The sequence below is a fragment of the Acinonyx jubatus genome, chromosome D4, assembly GCF_027475565.1.
Source record: "Acinonyx jubatus isolate Ajub_Pintada_27869175 chromosome D4, VMU_Ajub_asm_v1.0, whole genome shotgun sequence".
Taxonomy (NCBI): domain Eukaryota; kingdom Metazoa; phylum Chordata; class Mammalia; order Carnivora; family Felidae; genus Acinonyx; species Acinonyx jubatus.
The window spans coordinates 82,763,115-82,788,135 of NC_069391.1; the positions used below are offsets into that span (position 1 = coordinate 82,763,115).

The 25,021-nt window shown below is 48.7% G+C and overlaps 1 protein-coding gene across 4 annotated transcripts in view; it reads left to right on the forward strand.

Moving 5' to 3' along the window:
- Positions 1–25,021, forward strand: part of KANK1 (KN motif and ankyrin repeat domains 1) — a 200,474-nt gene that overhangs the window by 149,816 nt on the left and 25,637 nt on the right. For 3 of the 4 annotated variants that reach the window (XM_027041094.2, XM_027041095.2, XM_053205305.1), the window contains exon 4: positions 19,204–21,870. In XM_027041094.2, the coding sequence (XP_026896895.1) occupies positions 19,204–21,870 (2,667 nt within the window). Of the gene's footprint in view, positions 1–17,142; positions 17,337–19,203; positions 21,871–25,021 lie in introns of those variants that run through there. The other variant, XM_027041097.2, reaches the window with a different exon arrangement.

Here is a 25,021-nt window from a genome sequence, read left to right on the forward strand (position 1 = left end):
TACTTTGTAAGTGGCTTTTCAGTCCTGGGTAGTACTCACACAGCCGTGGAGGAGTGAGCAATATAGATGACGTAAGCTGCATCTGTAAAATACCAGTAACCATACTTAGCTCACAGGGTGGTGGTGAAGTTGAAATGCATTCGCACTTGTATGAAGTGCCTCGAACAATGGTCCAGAAGAATCGTGTGCACTGGACGGCCGGGATAGATGGGGGCGCAGTGCCGTGTCTGGGAGGCCGGGAGCGCGTTAGTAATCAGTCACCGAGAGAAGAGGAACGTACTGGGGGAGGAAGGTACACTCGGGGTGTGTCAGGAAATCTGCATCTTAAAATGTCCGAAGTGTAATTCCCCATTACCACTCCCTACTTCATTTAACTTGGGTTTTATCTCTAGACTGGGGGTCAGGCCCCCCCCCAGAGGTAAAAGTCTCGATGCAGTAATCCTGCTAAGTAAGCATTAGAACTGTGGGTTCAGACATGCTTGACTGCAGCCTCCGTGCCCCGCAGCGGCCACCCAGGGGACAAAGACCGTCAGTGCCCTCGGCCTGCCTGGTGTCACAGAAGGCTTTTGTCTACAGTCTCTTTCCCTTCACGCTGGCTGTCAGCCCTTCCGGCTGCTTTCCACCTATCAGAGGAAAGTACATCCCCGTTCTCCCAGGGTTCGCTTGGATGCTTCTTTTGTACATAAATTAAAAGAGAGTGAAGGCCAACAGGTGTGTTTCTCTCCCGGCAGAGGGAACCTGTGTGACTGGCACTTTCTAGGCAGAAGGCATTCCTGTTTTTATTGTTCACCGTTTCCATCCTCTGTCATCCGTCATAAAGGACTAGATATGTATCTGTATACTATGACTTTTCTGCTTAACGGAAGCACACATAGGAAATACTTGCTTTCAGCTATTGACTTTTGAGAGAGCGCAAGCAGGGGAGGGGCAAAGAGAGTGGGGGACAGAGGATCTGAAGTGGGTGTGGGGCTTGAACTCAAGAACCCTGAGATCATGACCTGAGCTGAAGTCGAACGCTTAACCAACGGAGCCACCCGGGCTCCCTTCTTCAGCTGCTTCTAGAATAAGCTATATTCTTAACCAGAACACAATGTTTACGGAATAAAAATGGAGCAGAATCCTCTTTCACAGGATTAAGAAACAGTACGTTCAGATTCATCCCTTTAGTTCTTAAGAACAAGGCTTTTGATCATAATACCTAGTTTGGAATATAATAGTGTGACTGAATAATACCAGAATTTTCTCCTAAGTCCGGAGAAAAATGTTTCTCTGTTAAAAGCAAAGGCTAAAACAAGCCCGAGGGGATTTTTAGGATGATGGACATTTCCTAAAACTGGATTGTGGGTGTGGATGCCACACTGTATACGTTTACTAAAACTCACCAAACCATATATACGCTTTTAAAAATCAGTAAATTTTATGGTATGTAAATATCTCAATAAGCTCATTTTGAAGCTCACCAAAGAGGAAGAATTTTTTTTTTTAAGTTTATTTTGAGAGAGCGTGCGCGTGTACACATGAGTGGGGGAGGGACGGAGAGAGAGGGAGACAGAGAATCCCAAGCAGGCTCCTCACTGTCAGTGCAGAGCCTGATGTGGGGCTCGAACCCATGAAATGGTAAGGTCATGACCTGAACAGAAACCAAGAATCAGATGCTTAACCGACAGAGCCACCCCAGTGCCTCGTAACTCAAATCTTTCATCTAATGTAGCTGTTTTTGGATAAAATAATTTGGAATTATTTGGACCCTATATTTCAGACTGTCTGGCACTCGAAGCGTTGTTCTTCGTTTTTTTTAATCCGTGTTTTCATTTGTCGTAAAGCAAGCGCAAATGAGTCCCACACCCTCTTAAAAAAGTTGAGTCCTTGTAGCTTCACACGGAAAGGTGTATGTCCCACAGGGAAGCATCCAGCCACCAGCAGCATGCCAGGAGGATGGAACAAAAAGGTAAATGGAGTGAGACTCAGGACGCGTACAGGCACTCAGATGGACCAGTCGCACGAGGCGAATTCAGTGGGTTCTTGAAAAAATTTGGCTTTTCTGTGCCTAGCTGTCCGCTGTTATGAATTTTGCAAACCAGGTGATTTGGAGTCACCCTAATCTTTGTTAATCTCTCTTTTTTGTTTGCCCCATAGACAGAGTTCAGTAAATCTTGTTCCACTAGAGTCACTATTTTTTTTTTAATGTATTTATTTGTTGTGAGAGAGTGAGAGAACAGAGGAGAGGCACAAAGAAAGGGAGGGAGAGAATCCCAAGCTGGGTCTGCTCTGTCAGCGTGGAGCCTGATGTGGGGCTCGAACCTGCGAACCATGAGATCATGACCGGACTGAAATGAAGAATCAGACACTTAACTGACTGAGATGTCCAGGCGCCCCCTACTAGAGTCACTTTTATCCAGTGCTGTTAGGAACAAATGAAGAGCAGGTTTTAAAGTACCTTTTCTTGGGGTGCCTGGGTGGCTCATTCAGTTAAACATCCAACTTGGGCTCAGGTCATGATCTCACAGTTCGTGGGTTCAAGTTCCGCATCGGGCTCTGTGCTGGCAGCTCAGAGCCTGGAGCCTGCTTTGGATTCTGTGTCTCGCTCTCTCTCTGTCCCTCCCCTGCTCGCTCACGCACTCATGCTCTCTCTCTCTCTCTCAGAAATAATGTTCCATTAGAGGAGCACATCATTCTTAGGTTTTAAAACAGAAACAAAAGGTTGCTGAGAGATGTTACCATCCTAAGACAGAATGCACTTGTTTGGGAACTAAGTCTGTGTCTTGGAAAGTCACATGATTGGTTTTGGATAAAAATGTTTAAAGCGATTTGAAAAAAAGGCTTGGGTCTGTGGTTTACAACCGGGAGTGTTTTTAGCCTTCAAATTGCATGTTGCATTACAGAAGAATAAACCAAGCGGGGGAACCACTCGCCTCCAGCCCAGCCTGGGCTCAGCATTCGACTGAATCATTTCCTTCAGCAGACGGCTACTGAGCCACAGCTCAAAGTTCTTCTAGCAGCGAGGCTTTGGGGAGGGAATAAGTTAGGGTGGTGGGGGGTGGTGCACAGAAAACATTTGCTGCTTCTCTGACTTCTTCCTAGAATTAGTTGATTTGCAGCTATACTTCTAGGTTAGCATTTCACATGTTTAGAGAACATGAGGATAGCGTGTTTGAAAAATAGGAACGGGCACAGGAGAGGTCTGTCTCCACCTCTTTATTTGTTGTTAAGATCCTCGCTGGCGATTTTGTTGGGTGGTAGTTTTTGCTGTCTCACTGACGCCTGGAGTGCTGGAATTAAAGCCCGCAGCCAGCAGGCTGTTAGTTGGTCAGGAAATTCCAAATGGGTATAAATAAATTCTCTCCAGCAGCTCCTGGGCTGTCTGCCTGCTAATGTGTATAGTTCCTTTAATGACGAGGGAAGTATGCTGGAGGCTTGGCTTCCTGCTTGCTGAAAATCATAGTTATTTTGTTCCTGGGTAGGTAAGTAAGAAAGCCCAAAAGAAGAAAAAAAGAGGAGAGGGTGAAGTCTGGGGGGTGGGGGGGAGCGCTAGAGGTTATGGCAAATATTGGCTTTTATTACAAGCTGGAAATGAAAACTTGGTACTTGGTTTTAGGTTCATTGATCATTTCAGCTTTAGCTGTGGCTTCGACATAAAGATGTCATTGTCGTGGGAGTGAAAGGTTGTACGTAGACGCTACAGTTTGCGTTTCGGCATTGATGGTGTATTTCAATTCCAGAATTTCCTTTTTTGTTGCTAAATCCATTTTTGGTCATTTGTTTTCAGCTCTGTGTTTCGAATGGGGAACCGTTCTGGGTGCCTCAAAGCTGGCTTCTTGTTCTTATATAAACACTATAAAACAAAGTAAGGGCTGTGATTCATAGCTTACCTCAGTTTGTCCCCCCCCCCCCCCGCCACCCCACGCCCCAAACCCATGCTGTTTTGTTAGAAAAGCCCAGTATTTGGGCTTGTGTGACTCCTCTGCTTTCCACAGAATTACCCTTTGAACTGCCACATTTCCTATATTTACACTTAGCACGACATGCTTGTTTCTGAAGAAAGTTCTGAAGAAACGGCCCTTAGTCCCCAGGCTCCTTCTCTCCTGTGCATGCGTGACAGATATTTCAGGCTGTATTTCAGCAACATCTCATCACGTTAGGTGGTGAACATTAGAGAGCAGTGCCTCCGTGGGTGAAGGGCCCTACTTCGAGACCCATTTGGGGTCAAGTCGTCGCCTCTGAGCGCTGGCACGGAGCACTGGAGAAGAGGGCCGTTGTGTAAACCTCAGGGCCCCTGCAGTGTCACGTGCCCCCTTCACACAAAGTGCCTTTCATTAAGACACAGCCCATTCCGTTCCCAGGAACGTAACCCTTTCCGCTTTCTTCCCTCCCAGCCGCTCACCTGTAGTCTGGCTTCTGGACTCTGGCGACATGCCCGGGCCAGACCTGATGATGCAGCAAAGGGGGGCCGCGTTCGGGGCCGGTTGGGCCATGCCGGGTGATGTGACACGTCGGGGAAGGTGCTACGGGATGAAAGGGGCAAAGAAAGAGGCCACGGGCACCGTCTGTCTGGGCTCATCTGGTCTGACACCTGCCACCATTAACCGCTTTCTTCACCTGAGCACCTTGCGTGTGGTGTCGTGACATTGTGAGTGCAGTACGGTCACAGGGTCGTAGTCTGGAAGAAACTTCCGTGGAGTCTCAGAGTCCTACCAGCCCTCTCATTTCACGCATACAACGCTTGTCTCTGCCCTGTGCGGTCCCCGGCCCCTGCTGCCCATTGCTTGTTAGTGACCTGGGAAATATTCATAGCTCCTGTTCCTCTTTATTGAAAAGTATGCCTTCCCCAATTTAGGTAAGCCAGCCTAGACCGTCACAGAGATGTGCCCCGTGGTCCGAAAGCACACATCTCCGCACAGCGTGTTAAAGAGGGCTTTACTCTTAGGGCTGCCGTAGAGCTGGAAGCACGAGATGGTTCAAAAAAATTAGTGCCTACTCATGTCCCCTTCTTAGGAGGAAGGAATGTTTTAATTTGGCCATAATTTATTTGGTTTTTTTTTTTTATTTTTTAACATTAATTTTAGAGGGAGAGAGCGTGCGTGAGCAGGGGAGGGGCAGAGAGAGAGGGAGACCCAGAATCTGAAGCAGGATCCGGGCTCTCAGCTGTCAGCTCAGAGCCCGACGTGGGGCTCGAACTCATGGACCTGAGCCGAAGTCAGACGCTTATCCAGCTGAACCACCCGGGTGCCCCTGGCCATAATTTATTTTTGAAGATTGGGGGTGTTTGTCTACTTTTGCTCCTGTTTTATGTTACCTCCTTCCTGCATAACTGGTGTTGGCCCAGGACTTCTCCCCCTTAACTGGTCCCTGCTCTCCATGCCCCCCGTGTCCCTGTGCTCCCACACGCACATCCCCTGCACGACCCAGCCAACATCTCCCCTATCCACTCTCGGAAGCCAGATCCAACATGGACCTCAAAGTTTTAGCAAACTCATTGGCTAAACACCTCAAACCCTAGCTTCATGGAGTGTGAGAGAAGAAGCAGGGTGAAGGGGAGGCGTTCTGGATCGTCTGGGATGCTTCACCCAGCCACAGAGGGTGATCAGTCATAGTAAATAATAACAGACCGCAGGCATCGATCTAAGCAGTCTGCAACCGCATTGTGAAGCAGGTCTGTTATTTTCCCAATTATATGGCCGAAATAGGATCTAACTTGCCAACAGCTGCAAAGTGGCAGGACTAGGTTTCAGTCCCAGGCAGTCTGGCCCCAGAGTGCCTGCTCTTAATCATGACGTCTCTTCCTCCACCGGTCCTCATTAATCTGTAGATGCCTAGATGTGGAGTTTTTCATTTCGACATATATGGATCACACTGTGTGCCAAGCACTCAGGGATAAAAAAAAAAAAGAAATGCTGCGTTCCTGTCCACCGCCCACCCTCCACGGCCCGAGACACCGTCTGGTTGGGGAAGACCCGCCTGCTCATCCGCATGTGTAGGCCGAGTGTTTTAGAACAGCAGGAAGAAAGTGACCAGTTCCTCCCAGGGCAGAGCAGTTGGGGATAAGCAGAGCTTCGACAAAGGATGGGCTGTTTGGGTTGGGCCAGGACAGCGCAGCTAATTCTGACAGATGAGAAGGGCAGGGGCGGGTGGAGGGAACAGAATGAGCGAAGGTGGTTAGGCTTGAAGGTTGTTCCGTGGGTTGTGGTTCAGGGTGGGAAGGAACCTGGGAGGTGGTGGTTTGGGGCCAAACTGTTGAAGACTCTTCAGTGCCACAGAAAGGAGCTTTTAGACGTTTTTCCCTCTAACGGGGCTCTTGACATATCAGTCTGCAAGGTTAATCATTGAGAAGCCCTCTGCATTGCCAGGGATACCTCAAGCAGATGTAAAATTGGCCAAAGGATATGTCATACAGAACAGCAGAGGCATCAGGCCCCGATTTCAAAAAAACAAAAAAACAAAAAACTCAAACCAAACAATAACAAAAAAAGCAAGCTGCCTCATTCGCATCTATGAGCAGAGTCTTGGCTTTGCTCCCTGGTGACTGGCTGTCTGTACTCATGTCCCTAAAGACACAAGCGAAGAGAGTTTACTGTCCTCTCTAGACTCCGCGTATACAGCCACGTATATGTGTGATTGACTTTGAAAGGACTTCACGCTTATGGAAAATTTACAAAGAAATTTTTACTTGTCCTTCAGCCCAGATTCAGATGCCCCAGTGGTTAGCCTTGTACCACATTTGCTCCGTCTCTTTCCATGTCTGTCATGCGTATACCTTGTCTCTGTAAGTCTCCTTCAACCTAGAAGAGTTCTTGGCCTTTTCCTTTCTTGCATGACCTTGACGGTTTTAAAGAAAGACCTTCTGTTCTGCAGGATGCCTTTCAAGTAGGATCCATCCACGTTTCCAGACTCATGCCATGCCTTCTAGGCAGGAACACCGGAGAAAGAGCATGCCCTCAGGGTCACGTGACGTCAGCCTTGACCGCCTGGTCCATGAGGTTGTCTGTGAGCTTCCTGCACCGCAGACTGACCATTGTTTCCCTTTGTGATTGATAAGTATTTTCTGGGAAGGTAGTCAGAGGCCATTCCAACACCCTGTTCTTCAGCACAGAGTCTCTGCTCGTAAGCTTTATGTCCAGTGGTGAGGATTCCTTCCCAAATCAGCCACTGTTATAGTGGCTGTTAAGTGATGATTTTGTTTTCATAATTCCATTATTCGTTAGTTGGCACTCAAGTGTATTTGTTAGAACATCATGGCCTCGGAGGTCCCTGGTTTATTCATCAGGGTGTAATCTGCTACATCATCAATCACAGTATTTTGATGCTGAAATTCTCCCTGAGTGGGACAGTGAGAAGCCAGAAGAAACCTTCTGAGCCAGGTGGGTGCTGTCTGTAAACTGCTGATCTGAGGGCCACCTGGGTGGCTCAGTCATTCAACTCTTGATATCAGTTCAGGTCATGATCTCACAGTTGGTGAGTTTGAGCCTCGTATCAGGCCCTGTGCTGACTGCACAGAACCTGCTTGAGATTCTCTGCCTCCCTCTCCCTCTGAGCCTCTCTCTGTCTCTCTTTCAAATGAATAAATAAACATTAAAAAAAATAAATAAATAACTGGGGCGCCTGGGTGGCTCAGTCAGTTAAGCATCTGACTTCGGCTCAGGTCATGATCTTGCAGTTCATGGGTTCGAGTCCCCCGTTGGGCCGGGGCTGACAGCTCAGAGCCTGGACCCTGCTTCTGATTGTGTGTCTCCCTCTCTCTCTGCCCCTCCCCAGCTGGCACTCTGTCTCTGTCTCTCTCAAAAATAAACGTTAAAAAAAATTTTTTTTTAATAAAAAATAAATAAATGAATAGCTGATCTGAGGTGCACCGACATTTGAGAATAACTGATAGGTGGCACGTGTTCTCTGAGTTCTAGATGGTGTACGCACCTCAGGCCACAGGGAGGGGCCACCTGCAGCGAGATCCTTGTCGGTCAGGCAGGCTATGACAGGTGATTCAAGGGACCTGAAGTTGAGCTGGTCGGAGACCAGCTTAGTGAGTGGAGGTCTTGGATTTTTGGAGAGCATTGCTTACGTTCTCCCAGACTCTGTCCTCTCTGTCGTTAGCCTTCCCTGTTAGGTGAGCCAGCCCCTGGCCAGATGTGGGTAAAGTATCGGCTGGGACGGGAGCACTAAGGGGAGGTGATAACGCGCTGTCCTGTCTCCTGTCTCGCTCTCCCTCCTGCACGGAGACGCTTGCTTGGTGTCAGGGGCAGTGCTGTCTTCGCTTCACAGTCACGTTGAAGTCCCTGCTGCTCCCGTCCTAGATTTTCAAGGACACACCAAGTTTGTACCCTGCATCTCAGAGCCAGTTAAGTCGGACCGTCCCCCGTGCCACCCCTGTCCCCCCCAAGTTAGATTTATCATGTTTTACTGACTTTCAGAAAAGGAAATCCTATCATTTTTCTCCACAGTGAGTCATCCGCTGCTTTGAAGAAAAATATTTTCTTTTTGAGCAGCATAATGAGGTCATGGATAGAGCTCCAGGGGACGAGTCCCCGAGAGCCAACCCTGGTCTCCAGCCCAGTCCAGCCCAGCCCAGAGTGGCTGGGATTTGCCAGACCCTCTCCATTCCCTCCTCAGGATTTCTGGGGAAGGTGTAGGCCACAGGTCCCCACACGCACGTTGTAGGTTCTCGTGGTTTTAACACTGTGGCGAGCACTTACATCGAGTTGTTTTAAAACTCACACCGTGCGGGGCGCCTGGGTGGCGCAGTCGGTTAAGCGCCCGACTTCAGCCAGGTCACGATCTCGCGGTCCGTGAGTTCGAGCCCCACGTCGGGCTCTGGGCTGATGGCTCAGAGCCTGGAGCCTGTTTCCGATTCTGTGTCTCCCTCTCTCTCTGCCCCTCCCCCGTTCATGCTCTGTCTCTCTCTGTCCCCAAAATAAATAAACGTTGGAAAAAAAAATTTAAAAAAATAAAATAAAAAAAATAAAACTCACACCGTGCAAGGGAACGTGTGATACTGAGAGAAAAATTCACGGGGCCTTGGGAGTCACCCACGGAAACCTGATGCAGGATGCTGAAGGGAATTGCGATCCATACTCCAGCATGTGGCCGGAGCAGTCTTACTAAGATGCAGATCTGAGCAGTTCGCTCCCTTGTTGAGAACCCTTCTATAGCTTCCCAGGGCACTTGGGAAAAGAGTGCCTCCCAGGGCCCTGCACGGCTGGGGCGCACTCCCCTCTCTGCCTCGCTTGGGGCAGAGCCCCTCTGTTCAGTGCCTGAAAGTGGCAGGTTGTGGGTGTGCGGTTTCTTTATCTAGAGTTTCTCCCACCCTCTTCCCCTCCACCCTGCAGACACACACCCTGCACGGGGTCCTCAGCACAGCACTGTGGCGGAACGCTCCAGACTCCCTCCTGGTGGGGTCCCCGCTCTGTCCTTGGTATTCTCGTGCCACACTCCTCCCCCGGTCTCTTCCGTCTCCGCCGGTGCTTCCCAGGTTGACCCAAACGGGCTCTGTGTCTAACGTGCTTAGCTCATGGGTTTGGCCCATCGTAGGTACTTGATAAATATTCGCCAAACGGAAGCATAAAATCCTTCTTTCAGTCTGGTCGTTGCATTTGCTCTCGATCAGCCTGCCCTTGATGGGGTGTGGGATTATGGAGCCGGGATGGCAAAGGGTGGTGATGGGAGACCGTGGAAGATGTGTCCGCGGGCACAGGTTAAAAAAGCAGAGATGAGATTGGCTGCGAGAGGAAGTCTAAACGTTCAGAGGGAGAAGCCAACAGGAGTTGCAAAGAGGTGCGGACACGAGAAACCACACCATCTCACAACCTAGCCTCTCACCCAGCCACGCCTGTATAGTTTGTACACTTGCAGTTCATTGTATAGCAGCTCACTTGGCCTGGGATTTCCTGTGAACTTGTGGCTTAACACTTTCGCTTTCTTTACCGTTGTCATGTCCCGTGTGCCCGAAGCCTTGGGGTGGCTGTTCAGAACAGCTGCAACCTGGAGAAGGCAGGGCGGAGGCAGGCAGGTCCCCGGAACAGGAACTCGGGCTTGACAAAACAGGTTCTGACCCCTAGCAGGTCCTTGTCGTCGTGCGACTGGAAGGACGGATAGGTTTGTTAACTGGGAGGGACGAGGCGTTGGTGTCAAAGTAACTCTTTGGGGGAATGAAAGAACAAGAGGAAATCTCATCTGTCACACGTTATTTTAAAGCAGAATGAGGAACACTTACGTTGTTCTCCTTTGTATTGTGTTCTCTCTGCCAATAGTGTTTCTTGTGGATTTGGTACAGGGAAGGTCCTTGGGTCTGAAAGTTTTGATGCCAACAATGTCATCGGGAGAACTTTCCGGTTAAACCCGTCCAGAAGGATCTGTTCCACTTTGCTCTCTTCTCTGTCCCACTGATGCGAGCCTAGGAAAGTTGACTTGGAACTCAGTCGCTCTCATGCTAGGAGTAATTAACTTAGCTAGAACTTCCCCCACTGCCCCCCACGCCTCCCTGAGTTCGTCCTACTGGTTTTCTTTCCTGCCTCTCAGCCTTGGCTGACGTGGAATCTTTTTACTGCTTCTAACAATAGGATGCTTGCAACTCTGCTTGCTTTTTTTTTTTTTTTTAGTTTGTTTTTGAGAGGGAGAGCATGAGCAAGGGAGGGGCCGAGAGAGAGAGAGAGAGAGAGAGAGAGAGAGAGAGAGAATGAATCCCAAGCAGGCTCCCGGTTGCCAGCACAGAGCCTGATGGGGAACTTGAACTCTCGAACCGTGAGATCATGACCTGAGCTGAAACCAAGAGTCGGACGCTTAACCGACTGAGCCACCCAGGCGCCCCTCTGCTGCTTTTAAACATGGGAATCCAGGATAATTATGTGCTTTTCGGGGACCGACTCAGCTCTTTGGACAAAGCCTTCATGCTTTGTGGGAGGAGAGACGGTACAGTTACCAGAATTAGCAAAGTTCTTCATTTTCAACCGTCACGTTAGAGTATCTGGTGAAGAAAACTCCATAAAATGTGTGGAAGGGTGGCACATGGGTGTAATTATTTCTCAAGGTGGGGTTCGTCAGTCGGTAATCGGGCTGAGCGTGTGCAGCAGTGACATTGGCACAAAGAAGTCCTTGTCTCCTAATAGATAAACTAATAATACCAAAGTTTTGGCCATTTAAAAGTCCACCAGGACATGTTATTTCAGAAACCTTTGGTGCGTTTTGCTCCTATTAAAGAGTGGTTCCGTGTGGTAGAATGTGTAGAAAATATGTCATGTTTTCTTACTCAGAAGTGGTGTTTTTTTCACCCTGTCACTGGTGCATGATGTCATGCCCCCCCCACCCACCCCCACCCCCGCCCCAGGAGGTGAGGGACTCGAACACCATGAAGTACGTGGCCAAACACTCAGTTGCTCTATGAGAAGTTGTTACTCTGCCCCCCTGCCTTGGGCGCAGGCCTTCTCCGCCTCAGCACTACTGACATCCCGGGCTGGATGATCCTTTGCCGGGGAGAGTGGGACTGTCCTGTGTGCTGTCAGATGTTTAGTGGCGACCTTGGCCTCTACCCGCGAGATGCCAGTAGCACCCCTTCCAGCTGTGACAACCAAAACCGTCCTCAGATATTGCCAGATGTCTCCTGGGGGGCAAAATGACCCCTAGTCGAGAACCATCACAAACAGGTTAATACGGTGACTAGTTTACTGCCACCTGTCTGATCTCCCACCTCCTAGGGAGTGTGTTAAATTTTTTTGTCTGCCCAAACCAAATATTGTTTGGAAAGTAAGTTTAATTCGCTTGAAAAATCAAGATCGGGGGTGCCTGGGTGGCTCAGTCGGTTAGGCGGCCGACTTCAGCTCAGGTCGCGATCTCGTGGTCTGTGAGTTCGAGCCCCGCGTCGGGCTCTGTGCTGACAGCCCAGAGCCTGGAGCCTGTTTCAGATTCTGTGTCTCCCTCTCTCTCTGCCCCTCCCCTGTTCATGCTCTGTCTCTCTGTCTCAAAAATAAATAAACGTTAAAAAAAAAAATTTTAAAAAGAAAAATCAAGATCGGGCAGCTCTTCCTGCCCACGGGTCCTGTCCCCGTGCTTCAATAAAATCACCTTTTTGCACCAGAAAAGAAAAGAAAAATCAAGGTCATATAATTCTTTCTTAATTTAAAAGAAATTATTTTCAGGGGCACCTGGGTGACTCAGTCGGTGAAGCATCTGACTGCAGCTCAGGTCATGATCTCATGGTTCCAGAGTTCGAGCCCTGCGTCGGGCTCTATGCTGACAGCTCAGAGCCTAGAGCCTGTGTCTCCCTCTCTCCCTACCCGTCCCTTGCTCACGCTCTGTCTTTCTCTGTCTCGTAAAAATAAATAAACTTAAAAAAATGTTTTTAATAAAAAAATAAAATAAATTATTTTGGGGGCACCTGGCTGGCTCAGTCAGTAGAGCATGCGACTCTTGATCTCAGGGTCTTGAGTTCAAACCCAAGTTGGGCATAGAGCTTACTTTAAAAAAAGTTATTTTTGAGATATCCGTATCTCCATTTTACTTGACTAATGCTGAAAAACTGCAAAGAAACTTTAAATTATTCCGGAGGCCATAAATTGGGCCACTCTCATGGAGCACCAAGTTTGATAGGTGGTAAATGTAGAAATAAAGAGTAGAATTACCCTTAGTTTGATGATTTCAGCTTCTCTCTGAACACAAGGGAATTTGGCCTCATTGTCTCTAGTTGGTGCTGTCACATTTGGTGTTTGGTTACCCTAAATTGCAAACTGTACAAACTGGGTCGTGAGAGAGAAGGGGGAAGAGGGACTCTGATACCGTTGATGTTTAGCAAGTAGGTCAGCTCAGAGATGATGCGAACCCAAGAAGCTGGGCACCTGCTCTTAGCAGCCCATTTGCTTACCTGGACACAACAGTACATATTCTGGTGATTCTCCCTCTTCATTTCTGCCTTGCATTTTATCTGTTTTTTCCCCCATGAATCCCCCCCCCCCACCCCGCCCGACCGTAAGCCTTCATCACACTGTGTTCCCAGCTCTTAGAACAGTGCCTGGTAAATAGAAAGTGACAATAGATAGGTGGATGGACGGGTGGATGGATAGATAGGACTTAGATTGCTTTTACTTATCAATATTGTAAGCCGAATGTAGGAATACCTTTTTATTTGGTTGGCCCGCATTTCACACTTGGGGATTATATCATTCCACTTGGCCCCCTTAAATTTAAACTCTGTGCCTACCTTGGTCTAATCCACACACAGCGTCAAGACAATCTTTACTGATGCCTTTTAACCTTTCGCATGGGGCTGGGTGTGCAAACTAAGGGTGACTATAAGTAGACAAGATGCCCCGGTCCGGCGCCTGAGTCTGGTGGCCTCTTAGGTGCCCAGCCATCCCCCTCTTTTCTGACCACCCCTTTCTTCCAGCTGCACCAGCAGCCTCTGCCCTGGCTCTTTATCGTCTGCCTCTTGTTGTTTAACACTCTGTCATCACTAACCTTATCTGAAAAACTCAGGCCTCGGTTAACTCCATTCTGTTTTGATTAATGATTCACATACTATCATATTGTTCTTGTTCATAATATGCTTTTGTAACTGATCTCAATTAGCGTTATGTTTAGGATGTTTGGCATTTATTTCCCAGTGAGACTATACCTCCTTTTATTTCTTACAATCCTTCCTCCTACTCTTTCCACTGAATAGGACCATTTTCTGCACCCAATTAAGCTTTTAATAAATGCTATATAATGAAGGCAGAGGTAGTGCCTGGATCAGTCTCCACCACTGGATTTCCAGACATTTAGAAAATTCTTGTAAACCCCAGGGACAGACCTCTGATTCCAGAATATTTAGTTGGAAACTGTTACTTTCAGGATTCCATTTGCAGACATAGACAGCGGTTTTTGGCTATATATAAGCAGACAGAACCCTGTTAGTCCCCCCACGCCCCACCTAAAGAGTTTTCAGGCAGTTAAGAGTCTCTCTATAACCCACTTAGAGATTTTTTTTAAACTGTTGTTTTTATACTTTCCTAATTACTCTTGAATTAACGAAACTTTTATAATAAAAATGTTTTATTATAACATCTCCCCAGTTAATCATTTAACATTTTTCTTCTTTTCAAGATCTGGCCTTTATTTATTTTTTTTAATGTTTATTTATTCTTGGGAGAGAGACAGAGTGTGAGCAGGGGAGGGACAGAGAGAGAGAGAAGGAGACACAGAATCTGAAGCAGGCTCCAGGCTCTGAGCTCTCAGCACAGAGCCGAACACGGGGTTCAACTCAGGAACCATAAGATCATGACCTGAGCTGAAGTGGGATGCTTAACTGACTGAGCCACCCAGCTGCCCTGGTCTTAATTTTTTTGTGGGAGAGAGACTGCTGTATCCATTAGAATTCCGTTTAGCTCCAAGTAACAGAGACCCAACACATCGAATAGCTAAACAGGAGAGAAGTTTATCTGTCTTTCACATAGAAGCATAGAGGTGGCTTTCCAGGGGTGGTATAATAGCTCTGATCCACAAAGGTCTTAGAGACCCAGGTTCTTTCTAGCACATAGTTCTTCCATCTGTACATGTGTGAACTCATGGTCCAATGAAGCTGCTAGTGTTCCAGTCATCACATCTGCATTCCAGGCAGCAGGATGGAGGAAGTAACAAGAAAGGGCAAAGAGCTATTCCTGTGTCCTGTAAGGGAGGTTCTGGGGGGGGCGGGGGGGGGGGCGCTGTTTCATAACATTTCTGCATATGGACATACTAACAGTAAAAGAAGCCAGGGAAGTACAATCTTCATGTATGCCTAGCTAAACCAGGAGTTCTTTTAGTGTCAAAGAATGGAATAACACATGCTGGGGAACATCTAGCTGTCTTTGCCATGGTTGCCCATTCATCCCCCTCCCAAATGAATTTTCTCGGAGTTGATTTCAATATATTTCTCCTGCTTTCCAAACAGTGACTTATAAATCTTTTTAAAAAGATGAATATGTAGGTGTTGTAAAAATTTATAAAATATGTAGAACAACATACAACCACTCATGATTCTACAGTGTAAAAGTAACCACTGATGGGCGCCTGGGTGGCTCAGTCGGTTGAGCGTCTGGCTTCGGCTCAGGTCATGATCTTGCAGTTCGTGAGTTCAAGCCCCCCATCAGGCTCAGCACTGGTGGTGCGGAGCCTGCTTGGGTTTCTCTCTGCCTCTCTCTCTCTCTCTCTCTGCCCCTTCCCCATTTGTGCTCTCTCTCTAAATAAATAAATAAACTTAAAAAAAAAAAAAAACACCGAAAACAGCTTCATGGAAGAGTTGTCTTGAACGCTATGTAGAACAAACAACTTCTGTCTACAGAGTATTAAGGTGTTCTTAAAAATTCATTAAGTAATACTGTATATTCAGGGATTCCTTCAGTAAACATTTTTAAACATCCATGTTGTTCTCCACATCTTACTAATTGATGTATATGATTGGCAAGGGGGAGCAGTGAAGGAAGTTTTTAAAATTAAATTTGTTGCTCTTGGGGCACTTGGGTGGCTCAGTCAGTTAAGCATCCAACTTCGACTCAGGTCATGACCTCGCAGTTCCTGAGTCCCGCGTCCGGCCCTGTGCTGACAGTTCGGAGCCTGGAGCCTGCTTCGGATTCTGTGTCTCCCTGTCTCTGACCCCTCCCCAGTCACATTCTGTCTCTCTCAAAAATAAAAATAAAATTAAAAAAAACATTAAAATTTTTTTTTTAAATTTGTTGCTCAAGATACATGAAAGTCTAGCCCAGAGGGATAGGATATACACGCGTGGAAAAGTTGGGAAAACATTCAGGGTCCTATAAGTGCCATATCTGTGGTATTGTATGTGAAAGCAGGAGGGAAAAAATGACCCTGGGTATCTTTATTTAACTGTAGAAGAAATACACATTGGACAGTAGGTTATAAAAATGACACCTTGAGAAACACAGGTTGTTTTTTTAGTTGCTGGAGGATAAAATTTGGAGTAGAAGTCACTTAAGATAGTGTGATTTAAGCAGTATTAGGAAATGATCAAACCTTAACGTGGTTGAATTCTAACCTTTCCTGACTCCCAGATTTAGAAGTCCAGAGTTCATTTGGGGGATAATTCAGTGTGCATTTAAGAAACAACTAAAATGAGCCGGGCAGTTAAATTTTGCTGAAAAATGTGATGTGTTTGGTTCTGTTCCAAATCCTGACATTAAATCAGTGCATTTTGAAAAAGCATTTTTGAAAAGAACACAAAAATTAACTTTTCTACTGCAGATGGGTAAAATAACCATGTTAAGAGATAACACAGAAAAATCTAGGAGTTAAACCAAAGTATTGATATTACCACTAGGTGGTGAGAGAAGAGTGACTTTTTTCATTCTTTAAATGGCCTGTACGGGATTTTTTTATTTTTTATTATTTTTTTTAATATAAGCATGGACTACTTTTGTAGCTGGGAAAAGGTGGGGGGTGGTGTTTGTTTTTGAAGAGCTTTTCATCAGTGGCAAAGGCGCGGTTGAGATTAATACTGTCAAAGGATAACTGCTTGTGACTGGTTATGAGCCCAGTGCTGAGATTTCCCGCAGGGGACAGTGGCGCCCATTGTGCCTGGAACTTCCTCAGGTGACCCAGGCCCCAGGCTGCTTAGTTTCCACACCGGCGCACAAACTCTTCGGGGACGAAGTGGCTGGTACGGCGGACACAGAACCTCTGTGTGGAGAGGTTTAAATTGCCGGCTTTATTTTTATGCCTGGCGACGACTGGAACGGAGAACCCACATTTGCACAAGCTGCCGGTTTCCTGTTTTCATTAAGAAAGCAGGGAATGCCGAGCAGCTGAGTGTGTGCGGGGGGCGGTGTCACCGGAGCCGGAGGGAGACTTCATTGGCGCGCACCGGGCCTATGGTGTCTGCGCGTGGCCGGGCGAAGTGTGCACGAATGTTGAACCTCTTTTCCTTACGGGGTGAAGACCGATCGAGGGCGCCCGAGGCAGGGCCGGGCGCGCTGGGAGCCAGCTGGTGAGCGGGGCGGCCGGCGGGGGGCAGGCCGGCGGGGAGAGAGGAGAGCGGGCCTGTGGGTGTGCGGGGACAGGGAGGCCGGCCGGCGGGGAGCGGAGCTCAGCGGGCGCCCGGCGGGTGGGCGGCGGGCGGCGAGCCTCAGGCCGGCGGGGAGCGCGGCGCCGCGGGCACCTGGTGGCGGGGCGGCGGGCAGGCGAGCGGGCCCGGCGGGGAGCGGAGCGCGGCGGGCATGCGCGCGCGGGGCTCAGTCTCCGGCCTGGGCACCCGCTCCCCGTGGCCTGCAGGAGCGGTGGCCCGGTTTTAGAATCGCCGGATCCCGTTGGTCAGATCTGCCTGCTTTTTCTGGACACCCGAGCCGGCGGCTTCTCTCTGCTTGTGGAATCGCAGACAGTTCTGGAAACAGGTCGGGCTGCATATTTTGAGCGAGCGTGTTGCCCGTGTGGAGTTAAAAAGGAAAGAAAGAGGGAAGGAAGGAAGCATTCTGCTAGCGTGAGTAGCGTGAGCCCAAGTATTCGGGTGCCGGCTCCTCATCAGCTCACCCCGAGGTTAGAAAAGGATTAAAGCTGAGCACCTGGTTCCAATAGAATTTCCACGTTTTAGAAATGAAATCCAGTGTCTAAATACGAACAGGGAGAACAGCTTAATACTGTTTTAAATCAGGACACGAAGAATACATAACCTTTCTACTCCACTGCTTGGCAGTCTTTTCGTACTTTTCTTTCCAACTTTTCAGAGGAAAGAGGAGGCAAAAGGTTTACTCAGTGCCTTCACCCTATGAGGTGCAAATGCCCAGCAGTGATTGGACTAGGAAGGACAGGCAGGCAACCCAAATTTTATAAAGTGAACTGGAAATGCTTGTCCGGCAGTGTGGTGGGTTTTTACACCCAGGATAGGAGCAGGGGTACACATGGCTTGCATTTTCACTCATTGGTTTTGGGATCTTTCCACTGCTCAAAAAAAGAAAGAAAAAAAAGCAGAGTTTGTTATTATGACTCTAGGAAAACACATTACTTAATCCTGCAATTGAAACAAACAAAAACGGCCTTGCTTTTCTATTTGAAATGCACAGCTCAGGTCAGCAGCAAGGTCTGTGCCTTGAAAAGTTCTTGTGTTTCCTTTTCTAAATGTTTGGTTTAGCCCCAAGTTAGCATTTACTGAATGCCACATGATCCAGTGTTTAGAGTATAGGTTTGCTTTTATTTTCGTTCTCTTCTGCATCTGTTCGGACGTGTTACAAATACAAAAGGAGGTGTTCTTGGGAGATCGAATGTTTTGTCCAAAAGAAATCCAAGAGAGAAAAGTTCTCCGTTTGGGACAGGGGTGGTGGTGGTGGTGGTTTTTAAATGGGAAGGCACGAAGAGTTGAAGTCTGCCTTCTGTGTTCTTACACACATGCTGCTAGAGTTAATCACTCATTGCCCCCGGCTTTCTCAGCAAGGAAAGGGTCAAGGCAAATTGTGATCTTGTGGTGGTGGTCAGGCACTGGGGTGCTTTCGGCCACCATTTAGAAAGGCTGCAGTGTCTGCAAAAGACCAGTGGTGGGGAGAACTCACGTCCCGGGCTTCCTGGATCTGCACCGATGTGGTCCTTTATTCTAAGCGTTTTCACCTTTGGTGCCTCATAGTTCACTTTATAAAATAGGAGTCTTTAAAAAAATTGTTTTTTAATGTCTTTACTTGTGAGAGACACACACACACACACACACACACACACACACACACACACAGAACCCGAAGCAGGTCCAGGCTCCAAGCTGTCAGCACAGAGCCCCACACAGGGCTCAAACTCACCAGCCGTGAGATCAGGGCCTGAGCCGAAGTCAGACGCTTAACCAACTGGGCCACGCAGGCACCCCGAAAATAGGAGGCTTAAGGACTGTTCTCTATACCTCAGTGGCCTGTAGACAATAAAAGAAATGATCTCCCTGAAAACACAAGTCTTTTCAATATGTTCTTTCCAAAAATAAAAGTAGTTGGTAAGCACTTCATATACCCTGGGATCCTTAAAACCACAGTCTCATTACATTCTTTACCAGCCTTATGAGGTAAATATACTTGTTGTTTCCATTTTTACTCAGGGAGAAGCTGAAGTTCCCAGGGGTATACTCGCTTACTCACCCAACTGTCAGGTTGTAGATCCAGGATCAGAACAGACAGAAGTCCGTCAACTCTGAAATCACACTAGTTTGCCACACTGCCGAATATACAGATACTGGTTTTTATCACTGAGTGTATCACATGGCATTACAATACTCCCTTCTCGCTCTCCTAGGAAAAACAGATGATGTTCTGAACGGAGATCCTGACAAGGAACAGAAAGATCCTTACTTTGTGGAGACCCCCTATGGTTATCAGCTGGACTTAGACTTCCTCAAGTACGTGGACGACATACAGAAAGGAAACACCATCAAGAAACTCAACATCCAGAAGAGGCGGAAGCCGTCGGTGCCATGCCCGGAAAGCAGGGCCGTGCCCGGTCAGCAGGCTGTGTGGACTTCCACGGAATCCCTCTCGTCCTCCAACAGTGATGACAACAGGCAGTGTCCTCACTTCCTGGTAGCCAGAAGCCACGTTACGTCGACTCCCATCCCAAGGCCCCCTGCCCCTCTGGAGACCTCACCCCCTTTCCTTACCGTCCCAGAAAGTCGACAGCTGCCACCGCCCTCCCCTCAACTCCCAAAGCACAACCTTCATGTCACCAAGACGCTGATGGAGACCCGGAGGAGACTGGAACAGGAGAGAGTCACCATGCAGGTGGCCCCGGGTGAGTTCCGCAGGCCCAGGCTGGCCAGTTTTGGAGGCATGGGCTCCACGAGCTCGCTCTCCTCCTTCATGGGTTCCGGAAACCACAATCCTGCCGCGCACCAACTTCAGAATGGATACCAAGGCAACGGCGAGTACAGCGGCTATGCCCCAGCCGTGGCCACCACGTCGTCCATGGGGAGCTCCATCCGCCACAGCCCCCTGAGCTCAGGGATCTCCACGCCAGTGACCAACGTGAGCCCCATGCACCTGCAGCACATCCGCGAGCAGATGGCCATTGCCCTGAAGCGCCTGAAGGAGCTCGAGGAGCAGGTGCGAACCATCCCCGTGCTCCAGGTGAAGATCTCCGTCTTGCAAGAGGAGAAAAGACAGTTGGCCTCGCAGCTGAAACACCAGAGAGCGACAGCCCAGAACGACGCGTGCGGTGTGAGGAAGCGGTCCTACAGTGCGGGGAACGCGTCGCAGCTGGAGCGGCTCTCCAGGGCCCGGCGCAGTAGCGGCGGAGGTGAACTGTACATCGACTACGAGGAGGACGAGATGGAACGCGTGGAACAGAGCGCGCAGAGCATCAGGGAGTTCCGGCAGCTCGCGGCAGACATGCAGGCCCTGGAGCGGAAGATCCAGGACAGCAGCTGCGAGGCCTCCTCGGGGCCCCGGGAGGACGGAGAGTGCCGGTCCGTGGCTGTGGGTGCCGACGAGACCATGGACCGCGTGGTCGTGTACCGCAGGGGCTCCGCGTCCCGGAAGGACGCCGCCGTCGGGACGGCCACCGAGTCAAGGAACTGTGGGGTCGGCGTGACAGAGGCCATGCTTGGCGTGACCACGGAAGCGGACAAGGAAATAGAGCTGCAGCAGCAGACCATAGAGGCCTTGAAGGAGAAGATCTACCGCCTGGAAGTGCAACTGAAAGAAACCACCCATGACCGCGAGATGACTAGACTCAAGCAAGAGCTGCAGGCCGCGGGGTCGAGGAAGAAGGCGGACAAAGCCGTGACGGCCCAGCCGCTGGTTCTCAGCAAGATGGTGGAGGCGGTGGTGGCCACCAGAGACCAGACGGCTGGCCATCACGTGGACCTGGCGGATGCCTGTGTCGGGAGCGCCGTGCAGATGCACAGCCTGGGCGTCTCCTGCCGGCCCCGTTGTGAGAGCAGGCTCGTGGGGCCCGAGCTGCCCATGAATTGGTGGATTGTCAGGGAGAGGGTGGAAACGCACGAGCAGGGTACCGGGAGGTCCGTGGAGACGTGCGACAAGAGCGTGGGTGTGGAAATCAGCGTCTGCGAAACGGGCAGCAACACGGAGGAGTCCGTGCACGATCTGTCGCTCCTCAAGACCAACCTGAATCTCAAAGAAGTGCGATCCATCGGCTGCGGGGATTGTTCCGTTGACGTGACTGTCTGCCCCCCGAAGGAGCTCACGTCCCGGAGCGTGAACACGGAGGCCGCTGGCCTGGTGGAGGCTGCTGTCATGGCGGTGCCTCGTACCGCGAGCCAGCACACCAGTACGGTTTGGGAGCAGGTGGACCGGGGCACCAACACCGAGGTGGTTACCCTTGCGGAATCCTGCACCAGCACTTCCCTCAGCACTTTGGACAAGCAGACCAGCACTCAGACCGTGGAGATGCGGACGGTGGCCGTAGGAGAAGGCCGCGTGAAGGATGTCAATTCCTCCACCAACACACGGTCCATCGGAGTTGGAACCGTGCTCTCTGGCACTTCTGGGTTTGACAGGCCGTCGGCCGTGAAGACCAGAGAGTCAGGCGTGGGGCAGATAAATATTAATGACAATTATCTGGTTGGTCTCAAAATGAGGACCATCGCCTGTGGCCCTCCGCAGTTGACTCTGGGGCTGGCAGCCAGCAGGAGGAGCGTCGGCGTAGGAGATGGGCCTGTTGGCGAGTTCGCGGAGAGCCCCCTGCCCCAGGCTCCTGCTGGAATGGTGACCGGCTTGGATCACTACATTGAGCGTGTCCAGAAGTTGCTGGCTGAGCAGCAGACACTGCTGGCTGAGAACTACAGCGAACTGGCAGAGGCTTTTGGGGAGCCTCACTCGCAGATCGGCTCTCTGAACTCGCAGCTCATTAGCACCCTGTCCTCGATCAACTCAGTCATGAAGTCCGCAAGTACGGAGGAGCTGAGGAACCCTGACTTCCCAAGAATGAGTCTGGGTAAAGTCACAGGTAGGTGGGTTTCTGAGGGAGCCAGGGAGGAGGGAGGGTGGGAATAATAATGTACTTCCAGGAGGTATGGGTCTTTTTAATTGCTGGAACCATTTTTTTTGGAACCGTGGAGAGAGCTTTAGAATGGTAGTGCGTAGCAGGAACACCCATAAGCAGCAAGAATCAAAACCCAGAAACAGCTCTGCTGATTCTCGTTGTCTGATGGTTTCACTGGCCTCTGGCTGAGGACTGTGGCCGGGAGCAGAAAAGCAAGCTAGCGTTGGCTGGCCTAGTGGCTGTCTTCTGGGACGCACCGGTTTGCTACGACATCTTCTAGTTACTTACTTGCTCATTTTATACAGGACAGCCTGAAAAAGTCCCACGGTTTGTAATCATAGTTACCTGTATGTGATCAATGACACATACCGGCATAAAATGTGTCTCATTAAAACTTTTACCAAGGTATGGAGCGCCTAGGTGGCTGTCGGTTAAGTGTCCCACTTTGGCTCAGGTCATGATCTCGTGTTTGTGGGTTTGAGCTGCACATCGGGCTCTGTGCTGACAGCTCAGAGTCTGGAGCCTGCTTGGGATTCTGGGTCTCCCTCTCTCTGTCTCCCGCCCCACCTCCCCATCACGCGCATGCGTGTTCTCTCTCTCTCTCAAATAAACAAACATTAAAAAAAAAAAAAAAAAAAGCTTAAAAACTTCTACCAAGGGAGAGCGATTCCATGAATTCACTTGCTAATTCAGCAAGTAATGATTGAATTCCTACTCCATTCCAAGCACAGTTAGAGGCTTCTGTCGTCACAATGCTTACTTTCCTGTTGAGGGCACAGGCAATAAACAGTAGACCTGAAGGATGTCAGGTGATGATCCATGCTATGAAGTAAAGAACTCCAGTTATAGGGATAGCGAGTGGAGATGGTTGGGGCCGGGGCGGGGGGTTGGGGGGAGCTCTTGGAAATGGGGTGGTCCAGAAAGGCCGCTCTGATAAGGGCGTCCGCAGCCCAAACTCAGAGAAGAGAGCCTTTCCCGTGGTTCATTTTGATACGTGCTTACATTTTTGTCTTTCCTCTCCTCTCTTCAGGGGGATTCCTGCTCACCCCAGCTTTTCTTTAAATTGAAACTAATTGAGAAATTACCCCAGAAGGCTTTAGGACATACGGTATTTCCCAGCAGGCCTCGTTAGAAGGACTTCCCTTTGCCATGTGTCTCTAATTGTGCATCTTATCATCATAGGACAGGGTTCTGTTCCTGGTTTTCCAGCTCTCTCACACCAGCATGACCTGGGGAGACAGAGTCACCCTTCTTTACCCTTTATTTGTAAAATGGGAACAGAAGGGCACCCATCCTGTAAGGCTGCCTCTGTATTCACTGCGGGAATAAGCCTTTATTGTCATTGGTGATGGTGCTAATCGTGTGTGTCCCATGTGGCTTCTTTTGTTGACACGCTGAACTGTATTTGAGGTTTGGAAAGCTACTAAAAACACACTCTCGGGACGCCTGGGTAGGTCAGTCGATAGACCGTCCAGCTTCAGCTTAGGTCATGATCATGCAGTTTGTGGGTTCGAGCCCCGCATCGGGCTCTGTGCTGACAGCTCGGAGCCTGGAGCCTGCTTCAGATTCTGGGTCTCCCTCTCTCTCTCTCTGCCTCTCCCTTGCTCACACTATGTCTCTCTCTCTCTCTCTCTCTCTCTCTCTCTCTCAAAAAGAAATAAAACATTAAAGAAGAAATTAAAAAAAACCCATACTCTCTACTCTGACTAATGCTTCAGGTAAAATGAATGTTAATGCTTCAAATGGACTGTATGGTGTGCATTTAATTTGATATGAAAACATGTATTATAGACTGAATTGTAAGTAAACCATTAACAAAAATTTTTAATTCTTTGTTTCCCTTTACAGTCAAAAGAGTAATGATTAAAATAGGCTGAAATAGATTACTTTTATGTGTTCCTAGGTTTTCACTCTCAAACCTGAATTAATGTTAGTTTCTAGTAAACGTTCTATGCGAAGAGATAGCTTATCATAGAAGAAAAAAAATGAACATGGCAATGACAGCCGATGTGTGGGGTTTTTGCCTTTTAGAATCAAGCCTAGTAAATGTACAGAGGGGTCATTTTAGAGTAAATAGGATTAAAACGATACGTGGACTGAAGCAGTCTTAAGTAACTAATAACATGTTTGTTTCTACTTCTTTTTAAAAATCATGATGTCAGATGTGAAGTCAAAATAAAACTCTTAAATACCTCCAGACACAGATGGTACAATGCATCATCCATTATAAGAACATTTTCTTGCCAGCTTCCTCCCTCCTCCCCAAACTGGGGTTTCTATTTCACATTCCTGCCAAAAATATTTAGTTGTACCCTTGCAGTCACCCGCCTGACACCGTGAGCATCAGGAACAGGGAGAAGGTTTTGACATCCCTGTTTAGATCTGACCCCGCAAACGAACACCGATTTAATCAGCTAAAATACAGGAGACCTACAGCATTTGAGCAAAAGTATGAATATTTTTAATAGCACTTATTTGGTCATAGTGGCAGCTCCCTCCCAGCACACAAGAGCAAATTTAAAGTGCTTCTGGGGGCGCCTGGTGGCTCAGTTGGTTGAGCATCCGACTTGGGCTTAGGTTGTGATGTCGTACTTCATGAGTTCGAGCCCCGCTTTTAGGCTCTGTGCTGACAGCTCAGGTCCTGGAGCCTGCTTTGGATTCCGTGTCTCCCTCTCTGCCCTCTCCTGCTTACACTCCGTCTCTGTCTGTCTCTCAAAAATAAATTAAATGTTAAAAAACATTTAAAAATAAAGTATTTCTGTAATTCACATCACATTTGTCTTCTAAAGTTCTAGTGAAGAAGGAGTCCGGTTAGGGACTCACCCAGAGCATTAAGCTTCTGTTACTCGTTATTGTTATATGGACTGAAAATTAAAGTAGCTTGTTACAGTAGAGCTTTTCAGCACTTGCAGGCTGTGAAGAGTGAAGACGTGTCAGAATCACTGGGACTTACCGCGGGCTCTGTAGGATACAGAATATTGTTCACGCCCAGTCTAGAATACATTTCATGTAGAGCATAGGCATTTTTTTCCCCCAATGAAAACAATGTGGAATTTGAGTTTGACATCACCAAAAGAGCATAGAAATGATGCCTTACATGAACCTAGTACTTTAC